General features: G+C 44.4%; 1 protein-coding gene across 1 annotated transcript in view; it reads left to right on the top strand.

Annotated features, from left to right (window-relative positions):
• The window catches only part of clpb (ClpB family mitochondrial disaggregase), a 34,545-nt gene extending 25,048 nt beyond the window's left edge, over nucleotides 1-9,497 (top strand). The window contains exons 8-16 of the mRNA XM_062386376.1: nucleotides 1,644-1,721; nucleotides 4,067-4,122; nucleotides 4,546-4,590; nucleotides 5,011-5,172; nucleotides 5,304-5,460; nucleotides 5,918-5,991; nucleotides 6,104-6,223; nucleotides 7,300-7,404; nucleotides 9,155-9,497. Coding sequence (XP_062242360.1) covers nucleotides 1,644-1,721; nucleotides 4,067-4,122; nucleotides 4,546-4,590; nucleotides 5,011-5,172; nucleotides 5,304-5,460; nucleotides 5,918-5,991; nucleotides 6,104-6,223; nucleotides 7,300-7,404; nucleotides 9,155-9,352 — 995 coding nt within the window. The 3' untranslated portion in view covers nucleotides 9,353-9,497. The remainder of the gene's footprint in view (nucleotides 1-1,643; nucleotides 1,722-4,066; nucleotides 4,123-4,545; nucleotides 4,591-5,010; nucleotides 5,173-5,303; nucleotides 5,461-5,917; nucleotides 5,992-6,103; nucleotides 6,224-7,299; nucleotides 7,405-9,154) is intronic.
• The last annotated feature ends 9,258 nt before the right edge of the window (nucleotides 9,498-18,755 follow it).

Here is an 18,755-nt window from a genome sequence, read left to right as displayed (position 1 = left end):
TAAAGCATGAAAAGCCAATGACAATTTGAGAAGAATACATAGAAGTCAGACACATTTTAGCAGCCTGGACCATTCCCAGTATTTTTAGGTCATGGCTTTTACAAGATTGAATCTCATTTGTTGGAGTTAAACAGATTTCATGTGGAAAACACCTGAAGGACTGGCAGTATTAACATGACCAACACCAACACACCCCCCATCAGGTCAGCTAGCACGCGCCCCTTATGCAGAGGCTGGAGTCTTCTTGCAGCGGCCACAGGGTTTGTGTCTTCCCTGCACTCTGTACCCAATTTTATTTTTATTATATTATCAATATCAAATTACAAACTAGATTGCAACTATAATACTCTAAGTAATACATTTGTTGGTTTGATAGATATAGAATCAACTTAATTTTGTCGAATATTGTTTTCCAATGTATTTGTATTTATAATGGAGATCTTGCAGATTTCTATTTGAAGATGTGAAAAAACAATAATATAAAAACATACAGACTCTGATCCACCTTAAGAGGAGGGAACACAGGTTGAGAAGGAACCTTTGAACAATAGTAACGTATCAACACTGTTTATTCTTACAAAGGAAACATTGGATTCTGAAGATTCCCCTAGATTGATCCCACCATGTCTAAACTCGGAGCTCTGTAACAGCATTTCTGCCAGCATCAGCTGCACTGGGAGTTATTGAGGTTAATGCAGACTATACTTAATTAGCTGAAAAATGAAATCTGCATGTATCTGTCCTTTAGCTCTACATGCACCAGTAATCTGTGCAGCAGAGCCTTCCAACTTCTAAAGGCAGGACGTACAAACTACACAGACATTTTCTTACCAATGAGAAATGTAGAGTTTCAAATTAAAGTAAAATAAACGTGTATGGAGTGCGTGAGGAAACTGATTGTTCTGCACGGAACAAACAAAAGACTCGGGAAGAGACCCGGATTCAAACCGGGGACTTTTTTTTTGCTTGAGACAGCATCACTGAGCCTCTGTGCCACAGCTTTGATCCCGGTGGCTCTGTTCACCCTCGTCTTTGATTTTGGCCCCAGCCTCTCAACAGGTTCGGATGGTTGGACCGGTTTGTGCTCGGGTCTCGGCTCCTTCGGTGAGCGACTGAAACCACGGCCAAATACACTCTCTGCTCGTCTCCGATCCACCTCATCATCTTGTCTTTGTGTATGTGTGCGAGAGCGGTTGCTGGGGTGATGGCAGGGTTGGGTAGGCACTCCTCTTTAAGCGAGCGTGTGTGCGTCTGTGTGTGTGAGGCTGCGATCCATGCTAAACTGATTTCGCCATGGCCGCGCCAGGGAGGCTAACACAATTACTGCTGGCTAATGGCCCCACTGACTGAAGGGGGGAGGATTGTGGGCAGCTTTCTGGAGGTCTCTCATCTCGCTCTCTCGCTCTGTTTTCTCTCGTCTTTCTCATTTTTTTTCCACCAAATGTCTCTGACCCTTTTCTCATCCCCGCCTTCTCTCTCTTTTATTGTAGTTTCTGGGATACCCGCTGCCCTCGGGTCAATCTGGTCCAGTTGGGTGAAACTTGGACCAGGTTGCGCAAAAGCAAAGTCAACAAATGCAAATGACGGAAATAATAGCCTCCCTTTCTTTTCTTTCTCTGCCTCCCTGTCTGTTCCCTCTTCAGCCATTAGGAGGAAGGAGAATGGTTGGTACGACGAAGAGCATCCCCTCGTGTTCCTCTTCCTGGGTTCATCAGGAATCGGTAAATCACTATCTCATCTCTCACAGCCAATTCTTCCTCTTTGTTTTGGTCTCATGAAGTGATGTAAAAAAGAAAAAATACACTTCGGGTTTGCTAAAAGTCGCTGCCAAAATAAACACTCGAGCAAGTCAAGTTTCCACTGAATGCTCATAGAGTGAAGTGTATTCTCTTCCTGCCAAACACATTGATTTAAATGACCAAGAACACACAAGGCTACAAAGGCAGGTGTCACTTTGTGATAATAAAACTATCTTTACATTAGCTTTATTCAACTGATTAATTTAACAATGAGAAGCTCTCTTTGATTAAATTAAGACCATCTACGTAGACACTTGGAGAGTGCACAACTCCAACAAGGTTAAGGCCTTACTTGGCAATGTTAAAGAGAGAGAAACTGAAACCACTCCATAATTCTGATCCACAAAACTTTATGAAAATTGGTTTGGTAGTTTTGGGTTCATCCTGCTAAATAACTAACGAACTGAAAGTATGCAAAAATGTACTAACCAGTCATGGTCATGTTTTGTTGTTCATGTTCAAGTTTTTAACCACACTACAGAATCTCAGTGAGTCTCTTAGCTGGTTGGTGGTCGTTGATGACATTGAGAAACATTCACGGTCCCCAGAGGATGAACACCACCGACTTTATGAACCCCTGACTTTTCCTTGAGTGGCATCATTAGGCCAAATGTTTTTATTTTTGTATTTGCTTGACAGTGTCACTAAAGTCAGTCCTGGCCACCAAGACTCAATTGGTCTGGTGGTTTTTCAATCAGTTTCCTTCAGGGAACAATAAAGTTGATCAATCAGTCAATCTCCTCGGAACCAGGCTCCTTGTGGTTGATGATAAATCAGAACTGGTCAGTATCATGTAGTTATACACAACAAAGATAGCATCTTCAGAGTTGTTCACAGTGGTTCAAATTACACACAGATCCTTGTGGATGGTAGTAGAACACATGGATGTGTTTGTGTGTTTTCTGGAAGATGGATATCAGGACTAGTTTTGGCATTTTATTTGATCAGTATTGGCTCCATGAAGTCCCATCCATTTTTAATACAACACATTGAACTCTATGTACACAAGCCATCATCAGAAACACGTCCGTGTACAAAACAATCAATCACGGGTACAAGTGGACGTAGCCCAACAAGGTGTTGAGGACAAAATTCCAAAATTACAATGTGAAACCAAATATAACAAATCAAATGTAAACAGTGTGATACAGACATGAGGCTTGATTCAAGATTTCTGGTGTGAAAACGGCTGAAATCTGTGTGGTCAGGTTCAGTATTTAAAGGACAAAGCTTGGGACGTCTGCAGTTTACACGTTCACAAGTAGCAGGAAGAAGTGTGTCAGGGTGAAGGCAATAAGGAGACGGAGGAATATTATGGGATGAGATAGATGGCTAAAAAAGGAGGGAGATGGAGAAATGACAGGCCAGAGAGATAGATGAAGGAGCGACGGTGTTCATATTCTCTGTTGCCTTCAGCGACAAACTGTGGCCATCAGACATCAATATTAAACAGAGCAACAAGACGCACACACACTCATCATACCCATATGCATACCAAACGCAGGACATCAATATCATATATGAGCATTTATATGCAGAATATTTTACCGACAAACATAATGTGTTCTTCTGGAGAGCTGCAGATGATTGAAAGCTTGGTAGAGGGAGGCTGTGGGAGTGAGGCCGGCACTTAGAGAACGAGAGAGATCGTCAAGTCGGGAAGACTTCCTGAATTCTCTGCATGCTGATGTGTGACAAAAAGCAGGGACCATCTGTTTAGTTTTTTTTACCTCCGCCCAGGGGCGTTTCAAGGGACTTTTGGGGTCCCAGACAAAAGGGACCTGGGGGGGGGGCTACACCGTTGTTGTTGCGGTGGACTAACATAATAAGCTTTTCTCGGGGGGGGCCCTTTCAGCTCGCTCTTGCACAGAAAGGGTTTCAACGCCCCTGTCTCTGCTTGATTTTGTTTGTTAGTTTGTTTGTCAGCAGGATGCGCAAAAAATACCAAACATATTTACATTAAACTTGTTGGACGGATGTGACGCGGGCCAAGAAAGAACCCAATGTATTTCAGTGCAGATCCAGGATTCATTTTGACTTTTGCAATATTGAGTGTTTTGAAATATTCACTAATTTCTCAAGAAATTATTATTGGATCTTGAGAAGACTTATATCTATGAGTGTGTGGAATTTGGTGCAGAAAGTGGATTGTTGGCTTTGCCTGAGTTTTGCGCTCTACTGAGTGCCATTCTACAAAATAAGAAAATGGGAGCAGGGGCTTGTTCCTGGCGGAAACTGAATAATGAAATAATGTCTATGTCTCACAGGTAAGACGGAGTTGGCCAAACAGGTGGCCCGCTACATGCACAAGGACATTAAAAAGGTACACACACACACATAAACACACTGACATTGTTGTCTGTTTAATCTATCTTTACAGAGAAAAATGTAAAAATAAAACAAACCAGGGAAAGGAAAAAAGAATCGGTCAGCAAGAGTAGAAATTCTAGATGTGGATAATGAAACTCGAAATATAGGATGGACAGACAAATACACACTCACTGTGTATTTTCAGGTGTTTTACCTTTTGAATCAATAGGCGGACACCAGGTCGTCTCGGAGATATAAAACACTTATAAGACATTTAATTGAATAGCTCTTGCCGCCTTGAAGAAATGACAGACAATTCACTTAGTGTTGGTTTCCACGGTAATGGTACATTCAACCCATTCAACCGAGCACAGCAGAAAAAACACACACACAATACGTGCAGCGGTTTGAGGATTAATCCATCTCGTGATTGCAGGGTTTCATCCGTATGGACATGTCCGAGTTCCAGGAAAAACATGAGGTAAGATACTGGTTACCTGTATATATGATCATTGAAGTTATAAATGACAGTGACAACATTAAGCAGCTAAAGGTTTTGGTTCTTAAGTCATTATTTTTGACGAGAGCAGAACTGCTCCTTTACTGCTGCAGAGTCATGACTTCAGATTTATTCTCCTTCGCACAATGGATGCAGACATTTTTTTTTTTTATGGTTTTACCCTTTTATGTGAAGCTTCGATGATGATTACATTCGATCTGAATTACTTACATTATGTTGTGAAAATATAGATCCACATCTGATCCATTTCCCCCAAGGATTTGCAGCAGAATATAACATTTCACGAAGAGCAGAAGGAAGCAAGACAGATGAAGGAGTTTTCATGTGAACCACATGTTTGTGTCCAATCGTTAAACTCCTTTTGACCCGTTGTTGTCACAGGTGGCAAAGTTCATCGGCTCTCCGCCGGGGTACGTGGGACATGAGGAGGGAGGTCAGCTGACCAAGCTGCTGAAGGCCTGTCCCAACGCCGTGGTCCTGTTTGACGAGGTGGACAAGGCTCATCCTGACGTTCTCACTATCATGCTGCAGCTCTTTGACGAGGTGTGTGTAGAGCATGAACACACACACACACACACACACACAGATAATATGTCATATCTTTGTGTTTCTGTTTGTGTGAATTGAACTTGAACAAATCCATCTCTCCAACATTCCTGCTGTCCCTCTCCCAGGGTCGCCTCACAGACGGTAAGGGGAAGACCATCGAATGTAAAGACGCCCTCTTCATCATGACGTCTAACGTTGCGAGCGATGAAATTGCCGAGCATGCACTGCAACTCCGTCACGAGGCCGAGGAGGTCACCCGCAGAAAGCTGGCTGACAAGCTTGGTGAGAGGACCACAGACAAACACCAACATATTTACATAATTAAAATACAAAGACGACTGTGAAGTACAACCTTATGGTGTTTTGTTCCTTGAGACATAATATTACAAATCATCATCTCACAGCGACAGAAATACTTGAACAGGCTCCCACATTGGCAACACATGAAAACTCCTCCTGACACACTGCTTTGCATTTCTATCTGTTGCTGTCGCTGAAGATCAGCCTGATGATGTGAAGTCTGTTCAAATAGTTTGGTTTGTCAGATCATTTGAATTTATTGCTGAGACATTCACAGCGTCTTGCAAAATAATAGAGATGATAGTTTGCCAACACGTTCACACAAAGAGTATTTGTGATTTGATGTTAAACTGTAAAGACGTACAGTTTGTAGCCATCAGCAACCCTCAGGTAATAGAAGCAGAAGTGAAGTTAATGCTCACGTTGTGCTTTTCCCCAGAGGATGTACAGAAAATTGATGACATCAAAATCTCCCGACAGTTTAAAGAGTCTATGATTCGGCCAATACTGAAGGTAAAAACTATGACATGAACACAAAAAGGAGCCATGTTGTTTGCACAGAGTCTTACTGCAGTTGGCCTCAGAGGCTATACTTGTCATCCCTAATTGTTTGGTTCCCTCTTAGGCTCATTTCCGGAGGGACGAGTTTCTCGGTCGGATCAATGAAATTGTATACTTCCTGCCATTCTGTCACTCAGAGCTGCTGCAGCTGGTCGGCAAGGAGCTCAGCTTCTGGGCCAAGAAGGTGCGTAACACTGTTCACAGACAAGTAACACGACAACCTGAACTTCAGTTATTTTAATCTGAGAAACAGATAATCTGATGTTTGTTTTCGTTGAGTGCTGAGGGAAGAAAGACAGCTCTCACAATCCTGAGAACTGAACAGACCATGATGGGGGTTATCACTGGTGTTAGCGATTGTTAACTTGTAGTGGGATTTACCAAGACCAACCACCATCACACGTTGTGCAATTTTTCATGTAACATCCCGAGAGCTAAACCTCTGTGTGTCTCCAAGAGAAGAAAACAGGAGATTTTCCCTTTAGACGATCGTCCTCGGAGCAGTCGACATCTTTAACGTGTGTGTCCTCCAAGCGGGGATACACCCTCACTGTGCAGCAGCGGCCGATCTGAGCAGGAGCACGCGCAGATCAATAATATCTGCCACTGCTACTCACTATAATGTGATTACTGTGTTTAACATGTGGAGCCTTCATCAATATTTAATTATTAATATTACAGCTGGTCTCCTGACGGCAAACACGGGCCTGCAGGCGACTGACAGCGGCCTGACTCACGACTCCTACTCAGTCCTTCTTTCAAAGGCTGCCGTTTGGGATGTGTGTGTACTTGTGTGTGTTAAGAGTGTGCACGTCTTGTAGTATCGTGTCTCTGTCTGGATGTGGCAGCAGTGCAAACGGCAGAAGTCTCATCACAGAATCCTCCGGAGCCACTGTTCTGTCCCTCGCTCCTAATAAACAAATGAAATGTTCCTCATTATGATCTTAGCAGCAGTGTTTCTAATGTTGTCATACCAGTGTTAATGTCTCAGGAGTAAAGCCTGGCATCTGTTTTTATTGAATGGAGCGTTAGCATCAGCAGCTAAATGAGCCGCGCTGATCACTGCTATTGACTGGTGTTTGATTAAAACGCATTACGCGCCTGTTGATTAGCGCTGGCAGACATCTTGCGTGACATTATCTCCTTGTGTCTTTCCCTCCCTCTCATTTCTTCTCCATCCGTCTCTGACACCAACCTCTCATTCTGATTTCCCTGCGTTTCTTACTCTTGTCTTTTTCTTTTCTCTCTTTTTTTCATTAGGCCAAGCAGCGCCATGACATCACTCTGCAGTGGGATCGCCCGGTACTGGACCTGTTAGCGGGCGGGTACAATATGCATTATGGAGCACGCTCCATCAAGCATGAGGTATACACACACTGTTACACACACACTGTAACACACACCCTGTTGCACACACACTGTTGCACACACAAGCCGTTTTCAGACATGACCTGCGGATAGAGTCAAGAAAATCAGGTCCTGAGTTTACCCAGAGTTTTCCTCTCACACTTGCACAGCACAGTGGGAGGTTCTCTGCACAGATGTGTTCACAACAGCAACAAATCCTCTGCATTGTTCAGGCAAGAGGTGGAGCAGCCGGCTGCAGCAGACAGAGACAGGAAGTAACGTATTAACTCTGATGCAGAGCTCACTGGGTTTTATTTACAACTCAGACACCGCTGTCGGCTCTTATCAACACAAACTGTCCTGACATCTTAGTCTGTGTCTTCTACGTGAGTGACATCGCTTGTTCACCGCAAGATATTTATTTTCTTTTTAGTTTTTTTAATGTTTGCATCTGTTCAGCATTGGAAGTGTCATCAACTCCCCCCACTCACTCGCGGTGAATCCAGCAGGGGATCCCCTGCTGTGATCTCACACTGGATTCTCCTACATGTCTATGGACTTTATACTGGGAGGCCAGGCGGGGAAAGTACTCGTTTAATCCAGAGGCTCTCACTCAGACATTTGCGTTCACACGTGCACCTCCTCCAGAGAAAATACAGTGTAGAGTCTGAAGAGGCTTGAAATTATAGAATTTGTATTTGAGGCTTTTAAAGATGCTTAATTCAGTAAAAAATATTTGTAGCATTTTCATAGCCGTATGTGTACTCGTTTTATTTGTTGTTACACAACTAAGACATGTTCAATACAATTCAACTACACACATGTTTGAAACATTCAAGGGAGACAATCAGATTTTAAAATGTTCCTTAATTCATTAAAACACCCCATTAGCCATGTTAATGTCTTGGATCTTCTTTAACCTTGATCTGCTCCAAAGGTTTCTTCCTTGGGTCATGCCTCACCCCTCTACAAAATTTAATGGAAATCTGTTCATGGTTTAAAAGGACAAATAAACTCTGATGAAAACCTCTTGGATGGAGGTAATAAAATGTAATATTTGCCTTCATTATAGATTCAAAATGAAGGTTCAGATAATATATTTAATCCTAATTTATTTAGAACCTGTCCGTCATGAGTGTGATGGCAAAGACATTGGTTTAATGTAAAACAAGTATGAATCTATTTTAAATCCTTAGACAAAAAAAACACCACTGGATAATTCTTGAAAGTTACTTTCAATTCAGTTCAATTTGATTTGTGTAGCACCAAATCACAATAAACATTAGCTTAAGGCACTTGACATAGTAAGATGCAGACCTGACATAATACCACAATGGGGAAACACTCTGCGGCTGTGGAGAGAAACCTCTCGCAAGTCAGCAGTGTGGGCGGCCATCTGCATGAGGAGAGAAATGTGGGAGAGAAGAGAGAGAAACGTGGATCCATTGTGTAACCGTCGTATTGAGCCGTTGTCTAAAAGTGAACTTAGAGAGGGAGAGAGGTAAATATTTGGTCTGTCACACAGATGAGCATAGTGTTCAACATCAGTCCCTATCTTTTCTTTAGGGACCGAGCAGCAATGTTTTGGACCGAAGGTGTAGAAAGTGAAAACAATCTTTATAAACTGAAACAAGAATCAACATAAGAAACAAGTGTCTTAGGAAAAAAAAAGGAAAACTTAGATGTTTCAGTTTAGACTTCATTTTATTTTAACACTTCTGAAAACCCAACTCTTGCCTGAGCTCTAACCTCTTCCCTGCTCCCTCAGGTTGAGCGGCGGGTCGTCAACCAGTTAGCCGCGGCGTACGAGCAGGAGCTGCTGCCAAAGGGCTGCACGCTGCGTCTGTCCGTCCAATCAGACGGCGAGGAGGAGCAGAGCTCGCAGAGTCTGCGGCTCGAGGTGGTGGGAGCGGACAGCTCGTCCAGGACGCTGGACATCCGTCCCCCGCTCAGCCCCGAACACTGACAAAGAGCTCACATCACACAGGATCTCCACAGCTATGTATCCACACATGTACACCTACCACACATATCATCGTCCTCTACACGGTGCTGTGTCAGGATGGAAGATTCATGATGGATGTTACCAATAAAATAACCTCTGATAAATACAGCACCGATGCCTCTGTTTCAGTCACACATGCAGTAACCTCATGCCAATTTGTCAGGAAATATAACAAACACTCTGCTAAAGTTAGTGTTACAACAGGCCTTCATAGCAGCTGCAGCTGAGATTCAGAACCATGCAGACAGTTGATATAGAAGTTACGGTCGAGCCTTTCAGTCGTCGCCCAGGATATCAGGTTTGAGTCTCGCCTGTTTTCTCCACGTGCCACACGCAGTTCACAACGAGATACACAGTGAAAATGAATCTTTCGCCACAGTTTCAATGTCTCTCAGTCGAATTGGACACAAACATAACAATGTGCTACACTTCCTGGTTCAAAGTTAAAGCACTCCATCCGTTCATTTGTTTTAACAAGTGGTCGATTGTCGCAGTATGTAGGCCACCTTTGGTTTGAGGATATAACAGACACCTCATGTAGCAGCTCCACAGTAGACACGGCCCCTGTGTGAACCACTGAGGAGCAGCCCCTGCTCCCAGTGTGACTCGGCCGTTCAGCACTGACTGTGAGATGTAAATGTGTCGCAGGTCATTGTTGTAGCATAGGAGCTTCAGGGTGTCTGTGCAGCCTCGTCTTCATCACACGTATCATCAGTGGATCGATGCCATCGTATTAACTAATAGGAGCTTTGTTGCATTGTATTCGTAGAGGATCCACTGTTAGCTCGTGAAACGTTTACGCCCACTTTGTTGAGTAGAACACTAACACTGAATATTTATTAAAGATATTATATATTGTATATTTAAGTTGAGGCAATGAACAGTTATTTATGGAGGATCAACTAACGGAGGTTCAAGGATCTGTTAGAGCTTTTGCATGTGTTTGCAGAGATGAAGAATGGAAAAATGAAGAAAAGAATAGAAACTGTAAAAGAAAGAAGTTATTTATTCCATGACGCCAACATTTAAAAATAAATACGAAACAGCCAATTTCTCCTGGGAAGGTAAATGAAGCATCAATGACCAAAGACAGTTTGACTTGGCCTGTGTCACTTGAATGCACATCGCGCATGTGGAGAAACACTCACCAGCAGAGTTACATTTAGAAATGTATGTTTTAAAAAGATAAAACCTGCTTATTCATTTCAGTAAATAATGTGTTAGTGGAGGAAAGGAACGTGTATCAGTCACTTTGAGTTATAGATAATAAAACCTCCTGGTGAATAGTTTCTGTTGATGCATGTTAAAGTCAAGAGGCATCGTCTGTCACGGCGGCGCTCTGGTGCTGTACAGTGTGTCTCTTTGTGACAATAAGAGAAATTTAGAGTCGTAAAGAAACAATAATCAAAGTGTTGTATCATAAATGTTTGAGCGGCATGTCGACGAGGCGCCAAATGTAATCGAGCGACATCCCTCATTGTTGTTTCCACTGTGCAAATAAAGTCGTCACAACAAAAAGGGGAATTCCTCTGTTGTGTTTTGTTTTTTTTGTTGCATTTGTGCTGCCTCTGACACTTCTGATGGATGGATGGAAGTGTGTGTGTGTGTCTCTCTCTCTCTCAGTGCAGTGCCTGGGTGGGAATTCAGCAACAATGACGCATGTCCACCTTGTGAGACGACATGACAGAGGAATTTGATTGGAATCCAGCTCTCTCTCTCTCTCTGTCTGTCTGTGTGTGTGTGTGGGGGGGGGGGGGGGTGGGCCGTGTCAAACGCGGGGAGCAAATGCAGCAGCGCGGTAAACGCCACAGAAATGTGGAAAGCATCACACACACACTGACACACACCATGCGGGAATGTCTTCCCTATGGGGAGGAATTAGCATCCAGGAGAAGGACACATTGAGTCTGGCCCTCTGCTCGGACCCCCCAAACAACACAGTCACAGACACAGTCACAGACTGCCGCCTCCTGTGAAGAGGGAGGGTTTCTCATGTTTATAAATCATTCCCCAAACCAGCATTATTGTAATATAACACTAGTATTCATCTGTAGGGCCGAAACAATCAGTCATTTAATCAATTAGTTCATCAGAGGAAAATCAACTAATATTTCTCAAGAAATATGCAAAATAAAACCCAGCTTTTACATGAGGATTTTTGTGAATACATTTTTGTGTCTGTCACACGGAGCACAAATATTGTGTTTGGCAATTTGGGACGGCATTAGAAAATAGTTTGGGGTATTTCTTTTAGTTTACTGAATAATCAGTTAAAAGTAGCTAAAAAAAGTTAGTTACAGCCTGGATCCTCAAAGCTTGAATACCTCATTGAAATGGATAAACTCTGTCTCCTTTATGATGTGTACACTGTAGTTTTATTGAGGATTTTAATGATGAATGATAAGAATGACTGTTTCTTTATCTAGCTAACTTCATTTTGTGGTCCTATATCTACACAGATTCTCTCTATCCATGCTTCCTCTGTGGTTTAATAAGCTGTAGTTTGCTGTGTAAATAAATAGTCCCACACCTGAAGTGTCTGGATGTTGTGAGGCTGAGTTGGGGGTTAAACTCTTGATGCCCACAGAGAAGGAAGCAGCAGACGGGGTTTGAACACTGGACTCTAGCAGTGGCAGCTTCTAGATCAGGTTTTGCTTTTATACCTCAAGGCTTTTCCCATCGCTTATAATACACATCTGCAATTTATGGTTTTAGGAAGTCAAGCTGGCACGAGGATGTGTGTGTGCGCGCGTGTGCGCGTGTGACGCACGTGTGTGTATCCATTTACCATCCCCCGAGGAGGAAGACAAGAAAAAGAGGAGAAAGAGAAGAGGCTCTTAGTCTGTCCGTCAGGCTATTTCTGACTGCTGCCATTTCTCTGATTAGATTATGGAGAAACAGAAACCTGGCCCTCCATCGTCCTAACCTCCCTCTCCTCCCTCTAGCTTGCTGCAGTTTGCTCACTCGCCCCCCTCCCTCCATCCATCCCCCCTCTCCTCTACCTCTCTCTCAGCCCTTCCTTCTCCCTCTTCTGTCTGTCTCTGTCCATCCATCTGTCTCTCTCTCTCCCACCTTCTGCTGATGAGGAATGAGAGGGTTAAACTGGAGGGAGGGACACATGGAAGCAGAAGAGAGTGAATATGTACAATATTCATTCGTGCAACAACATCTTTATTTAAGTGAAGAGTATGATGCTTTATTTGTTAAAGCCAATGAAGGCGTTCCCTTGGAAGTAGGTGGAGACTTTGCATTAGATAGAATCCGAATTCACAGAATTGTTAACATCAGTCCTCTTCACATGCCTGATATTTTTCAGCAAAATGTTTAATTTCTTTTCATCCAGAAACTGGATGAAAAGGTGAACCACACCGAAATGTAATGGTCTCTTCCCTGACCCATACCACATCCTTCCAGCAAGTTTCATGAGAATCCTGTTGGTTGTTTTAGTTTAACCTTGTTCACAAACAAAGATATTCTCATTGTCAGAGTTAAAGTTATGATAGGAGCTGTGTCCATGCAGGAGCCCGATCCAACACTTCTAGACTATTACAGTGAATGCGGCAGACACAGCAGGTTAACCAAACAGTGATCCTGTCCTCTGCTGATGCTGTGTCAGTTATTTGAAATAGAACTTATTTTCCTCGGAACATGCATTATGTTAACCAAAAAGACATGTTTGACCAGGGTGCCAATAACAAACCCTGCTGCCCTTTAGCGGTGCGAATTCTCCAAACAAAGTGTAATGAACCAAACTACATGATCTATGCGGAGCCTATAGGTTTGAAGTGCAGACTCCGAATCCTCACATCAGCAGGTTGAGTCTGAAGGGGGGGGGGGGGGTTTGGTGCATCTCGCTTCATCTCCCTCTCCACGGTGACGGCTCGATAGTGAAGCTGTGAAGTGCCTGGAAAATGCTTTTTAAAATCCAAACTGTTTGACATGCAGCAGCTCTGGGGGTCTAGTTGTCCCCGCTGACAGCGCCGAGGGCTCCTGAACGCCAACCTCTGCTTGGTGTGTGTTGCTGAAGTTCAGGTGCGTTTGATTTCAACACCTTGGCTGTAGCAGCTGAGTGCAGCAGCAGCAGAGAGGTGCAGCGTGCAGCCAGGTGGAGGTGCTGAATGATGAATGACTACCAGAGGTTCTCCCATTATCATATCTGTCCCCCAGCTCTTAACGGGGGATTTTCATCCGTGTCCCTCCGCACAATACTCTTACACTAACACCCCCTCCTCTCCCTCACTCCCCTCTCTTTCTCTCTTTGTCCTCCCCCCCCGCAGGAGAGCGATCGATTTCACCTCCATTACCTCAGTGCACTCAGCTGCAGGATGGAGATGCTCCTCCGTCCTGCAGCTGCAGTGGGAGCAGCACAGATATCACAGGCTGCACAAATAGCTGCTTTCAGACGTGCAATGAACTCCGGATAATCTCATAACCTGCTCTGGAGGGGCTGTATGTGAAAACGTAAATGTCCCAGTGAGAGGCCCTGCCAGCGAGCCCCCACTGTCCTAATGAGCTGATGGGAGAGAACAGCAGAAGATCCTCTGGATGAGTCAACGCCAGCATGTGGGTGTGTTGATGACATTACTAACATGCGGCAGACGCAAAACCAAAAAGAAAACAAAGGATGATAAAGCAGTGCTGTACATTTAGAAGGCCCCTACGAGGATCAAGCCTTTGGTGATAAGAGCCGATTGTTGATGAGCTGTAAACAAACACCAAGATCTCTGCAGCAGAGCATATACGTTAAATCCTTCCTGCTGCACCAACCCTAGACTGAACACTCTGAAGATTTCTGTTTTGTTAGCGGATCTGAGCAGAGATTCTCCAAATGCGTTTTTCATTTTGGGGACATTCTGCGGCTTCAGTGAAAGCCTTGGGACTCTCTCTGCCCAGCCCCCTTTTACAAACTCAGGAGAGTGTCCGAATGAGCCATGTGAGAACCCAGCAGGAGATCCTCTGGAGGATTCACTACCAGCCAGTGGTGTGTTGGTATCTTTCTAACACGCAAACAGACACAAAACTGCAACAAAAAGAATACAGATAACTTCAGATGAAAATTTGGAGCCATATACACACAGGAGAGGGTGACAAAGATGTCTGACCAGAGAATCTGCTGCTCCTGCTCACGTGTGAGAGGGAATCTCTGGAGAGAGCCTCTACCTGAACATGCGACATTCTCCGAAAAATGGTTCATAACCATTTTGTGTGTTTGCTCTATTCAGATTATCTGACCTTTAATGCGTTAATGTCTGGAGCTGCGGGTTGGGGGGGGGGGTGGGGGGGGGGGTTGCACACACCGGATGCCGTCAGGTTACCGCAAGGTGATCACGTGACAATCCAACCCTCCCCTGGGAGAATTAGCATAAAAGACGAATAAAGGACCCCACCAAGAAGAAAAAAAACACACACACCAGTCTGTCCTCCTTTCTCTTAAAGAAAAGGAACAAATCCATTCCGCCTAATTCGAACCTTGCTCAGGGACAGCTCGCGTGGCAGATTGCAGCCTAATTAGTTTAGAGGGAATTTAATTCAATTAACTTTCCACAGCTCCGCGCGCCCCGCCGCTGCAGGGCTGCTTTCAGAGCGCGGGGCCAGAGCTGCAGATCTAATTAGCGTGTTTGGAGAAGCTCTCCATGCGCGCGGCCATCCCCTCAACCGCTCCAGCTGTGGTGTGCGTGCGTGTGCGTGATATTTGTGTGTGTGTGTGTGTGTGTGTACCTTGGTCTCTCGGGACCGTTTTTTTTTTTTATCCTAAAAAGCTTCTTTTTTAAGTAACATGCCGTCGTCCATTAGGATAATACAGGTCTGGTGGCGCAGTGGAGAGATGGACGCAGCATGAGAATAACCCGCAGCTGCTCCGCGTCACGGCCGGGCTGCTGAGCGCGCGGCCGCCTCCCGTTCGGGCGGACTCGAATTAGTCCGAGTGTAATTTGATTGGTTCAAATGAATGGCCGCATTTTTGACTAAACTTCAGGCTGATGAATGCGAGTGCTGACAACGATTCTGTGTCTGTGGCCGATTATTTAGGTTTAGAGAAATGTTTGATCCAATATTTTGAAAGATAATTTATGGATATTTAGATTTTTCTCTGTGATGATGATGAGCACGTGTAGTGAAACTGTTTTGGCTCTAGATTTGGCCCACATCCCTTTATGGACTGATGGCACTTGGGCGGTCAACTCCTGTTGGCCAGATCTGGGACACAAGTAAACCATAGCTACACCGCCTGTCAACCAAAAGATGCCAAAGGTGGCCGGATTAGTTTTGTGCTGTTTGGGCCATATTCACCATTTACTATGGACCTCTTCAAGCTCTCATCCAGATTTGACTTTGCCCAGAGCACCGCATGTTTGCCAAAACAGGCCAATGTTTTTTTTTTTTTTTTTTTTTGGTTATTTGTTTGGAGGGGGGGGGGGGGGGTATTTGAACACATTTACCATGTTACAAGTGGTATATTTTAAACTTACATCCATTTTTTTTCCTGGGTCCGTTTTATATCTGGGCCAACATTATGCTTCAGATCTGAAAGTCAAAGATCAATGAAAATAGGATGAGGATATGAACAACAAAAGAGCAATAAATCACATATTTCCCATCCATGTTCTCATGGTCTCTGTTGTGGTTGTGTTTCTTAGTATGAACAGGTCTAAATACCTCTTTTATTATATTATAAAAAAGCTTCATCCTCAATTACAGCCATTAAAAATTGCAATTGCCAACATGCAAAATACACTGTCTATATAGTTCTTTATATTTCCCTCCTGCAGAGTGGAGCACCAGGCTCAGTCAGGACCCTGCAGAGTGATTTTAAACAGGTGCATCACCACCAGGCCTCCAGCTCCACCACAACAAGCTGGTGCTGTGGCTCCGTCTCTAACCCGGTTACATACGCACCCTCGTCTCGAGCCGGAGCGTCACGGTACATTCCGGTAATTGGGGATTGAAATGCGGGGACAGGCGCACCGACGGGACCCCCCACCCCCAACCCCACCCTGGCCGGGAGCCCCACCACCACCTTTACTTCCCTTCCTGCTCCTCCCTCCCTCCGGCACCGTCTCTCATCCATCATCGGGCAAATCAAATGCGCATCGCCGCTGCAGAGACGCGCGGGCCGGTGTTAACGGCAGGATCCGTGATTTTTTATTTGTATTTTATGCGCGATCAAACCCACCTCCGGGGGGAAAGAGGAGCTTGTGGAGGGACGATGACACGACGCATTTCAGTGACGGTGCAGGTGGAGAGGCCGGCCTGCACTCAGCCCGGATCAGGATGGAGGTTGTAAAGGAAAAACATGTCCCCCTGAAAATCCTTTTAAAATCAGGACACCAAAGAACTGTCATTAAGCTGTTGATAAACATTTAAAATAGTTTGTTTTACAACCGTTTTAAACTGCAGACACGTGGCGAGTACAGATACACTTCAATGCAGCGAGGCCTAATACGATCTTTTGTGTGCGTCGAGGTAATTCAATCAGCCAGTGCGTATTTTGCGCACAAACAAAATACGCAAATGTGCCAACTAGATCAGCGTTAATGGACTCGCTTGTGACAGATTTCTACTCTTCCCTCACTTCCCTCCATGTTCCATCTGCATTGAAAGGCTATAGTCACAATAATTCAATATGTACAACAACAAGATGTCCAATTAAATTCAGAGGAAGAAACGCACGGGAGCGGGCATGTGGCCAGCAAATCGTTTCGAAATTTAATATATTTATTTAATCTATGAATTAATGGCCAGTTGATAATAATAAAGATATAAGGATCATATAATCATGAATAATTTGCAGCATAATCTACATAAAATTAGATTAATTGATGACTTGTGTTTATTTTACATAATTACGCGCACCTTAAAACAAAGAAACGGGGGTATTGTGTTGATACAGCTTCTTTCAAACACTGCTCCTTGATGCAGTGGAAGTTTGAATTGTTATAAATATTAAAGTCTCTCTACTTCACTGAACCCTCCTCACTAGGCCTCTGCCCCCCCCCCCCCCCCCCCCTCACCACGCCATGTAAAATCAGTTTGGCTTCATGTGGCTCTGACTTCAATTAACTCTTAATAATCATCTCCGCATGTATCAGGGCGTTAAACTGCGTGTTTCACAAAGGACATCTCACTGCCCAGACCTGAGAATCAATAGCTTCCTGGCTCCAGAGGCAGGAAAGTGTCTCTGGGCACACGGGCCATGTTCTTCGTGGCGCTCCCATGATGGATGGAGCAGGCAGCCTCCCTCTCTCTCTCTCTCTGACTGACTGACTGACGGGCCTCGGACCACCACCGCGTGTCCCGGGACAGATCCCGGCCTGCTGGGCCTCCCGCGTGGCTTTTCTTCAAACCGCATGTGTCGCCACTGCCACATCCTTTACTCATCCCTTATCCCCCTGTCTCTGTCCACACACACCTCTCCATCATCGCCACCCATCCGTCACAGAGCCCAGTCTGCGCCACGACGCACACCAATTCCTCGAGGCCAATCTGTGTCCTAAATCAAGGTGGAGCAGAGAGAGGATTCAATTAAGATTCCTCTCCAGATCATATTAGAAATAAGCGAACAAATAAATATGAATGAATTTAAATATGTGGCGCAGGGCTGCTGGTTTTCTCCTTGAAAATAAAAAGACCTTAAGGAAAAGCGTTTAGTTTAATGGCTGCCCCCTGACATCCCCAATAAATCGCATTATAATAGAAAAAAAGGTTCATTCGTTGAAGGTATTAATGAAGCATGATAGAAGAAGCCAAATTTACTAATCAATGAAAACATAAAACTAAACACAAAGAAATTCAATTAAAATGAGTTTTATTATATCACCTTAAGTGCTATACGCTGATAAACCAATGGAGAGATATTCTTCATATGGAGACTGGTGGGTAATTACAATAGTGCTAATCCCTCCGTTTACATAGTGTTTTGTCCCCTGTTGACATTAAATCCTCATCATTTAATAGTGCATGACTGCTTTCCAATAAAAGAACAAGAATAAAATGTGTAATGGTCCTTTAATGCTATCTCAATCATAACTCTAGAAACTGACAGTGCAAGATCCCCCCCCCCAGTGCTCCACACATGGGCCTATAATCCCTATAGTCGGGGTCCCTCTCTCTCAGGGGCCTTCAGGAGCCTCTAGGGGACCATTGTGTCCCCTCTTCTGTTGACTCAGACGTCATGAATGCCAAAGCTCCCCGTTACTGTTTCCGTCCCATCGGCCCATGAATGTAAAAGTCCAAAGTTAAAGCCTCCGCAGCGGAGGAGAGAGTCTCCCCCTGCCGCGCGGCGCGGAGCACTAAAGGCTGGATTAGCGGCCTGGAAGGCAGCGCTCTCTGCTCTTTGAAGGGATTAAGGTTTAAATGCGTGAAAAGC

Source organism: Platichthys flesus, chromosome 4 (genome assembly GCF_949316205.1).
Source record: "Platichthys flesus chromosome 4, fPlaFle2.1, whole genome shotgun sequence".
Taxonomy (NCBI): domain Eukaryota; kingdom Metazoa; phylum Chordata; class Actinopteri; order Pleuronectiformes; family Pleuronectidae; genus Platichthys; species Platichthys flesus.
The sequence above is the reverse complement of the archived record's forward strand: the minus strand, read 5'-3'. Positions and strand labels throughout refer to the sequence as shown.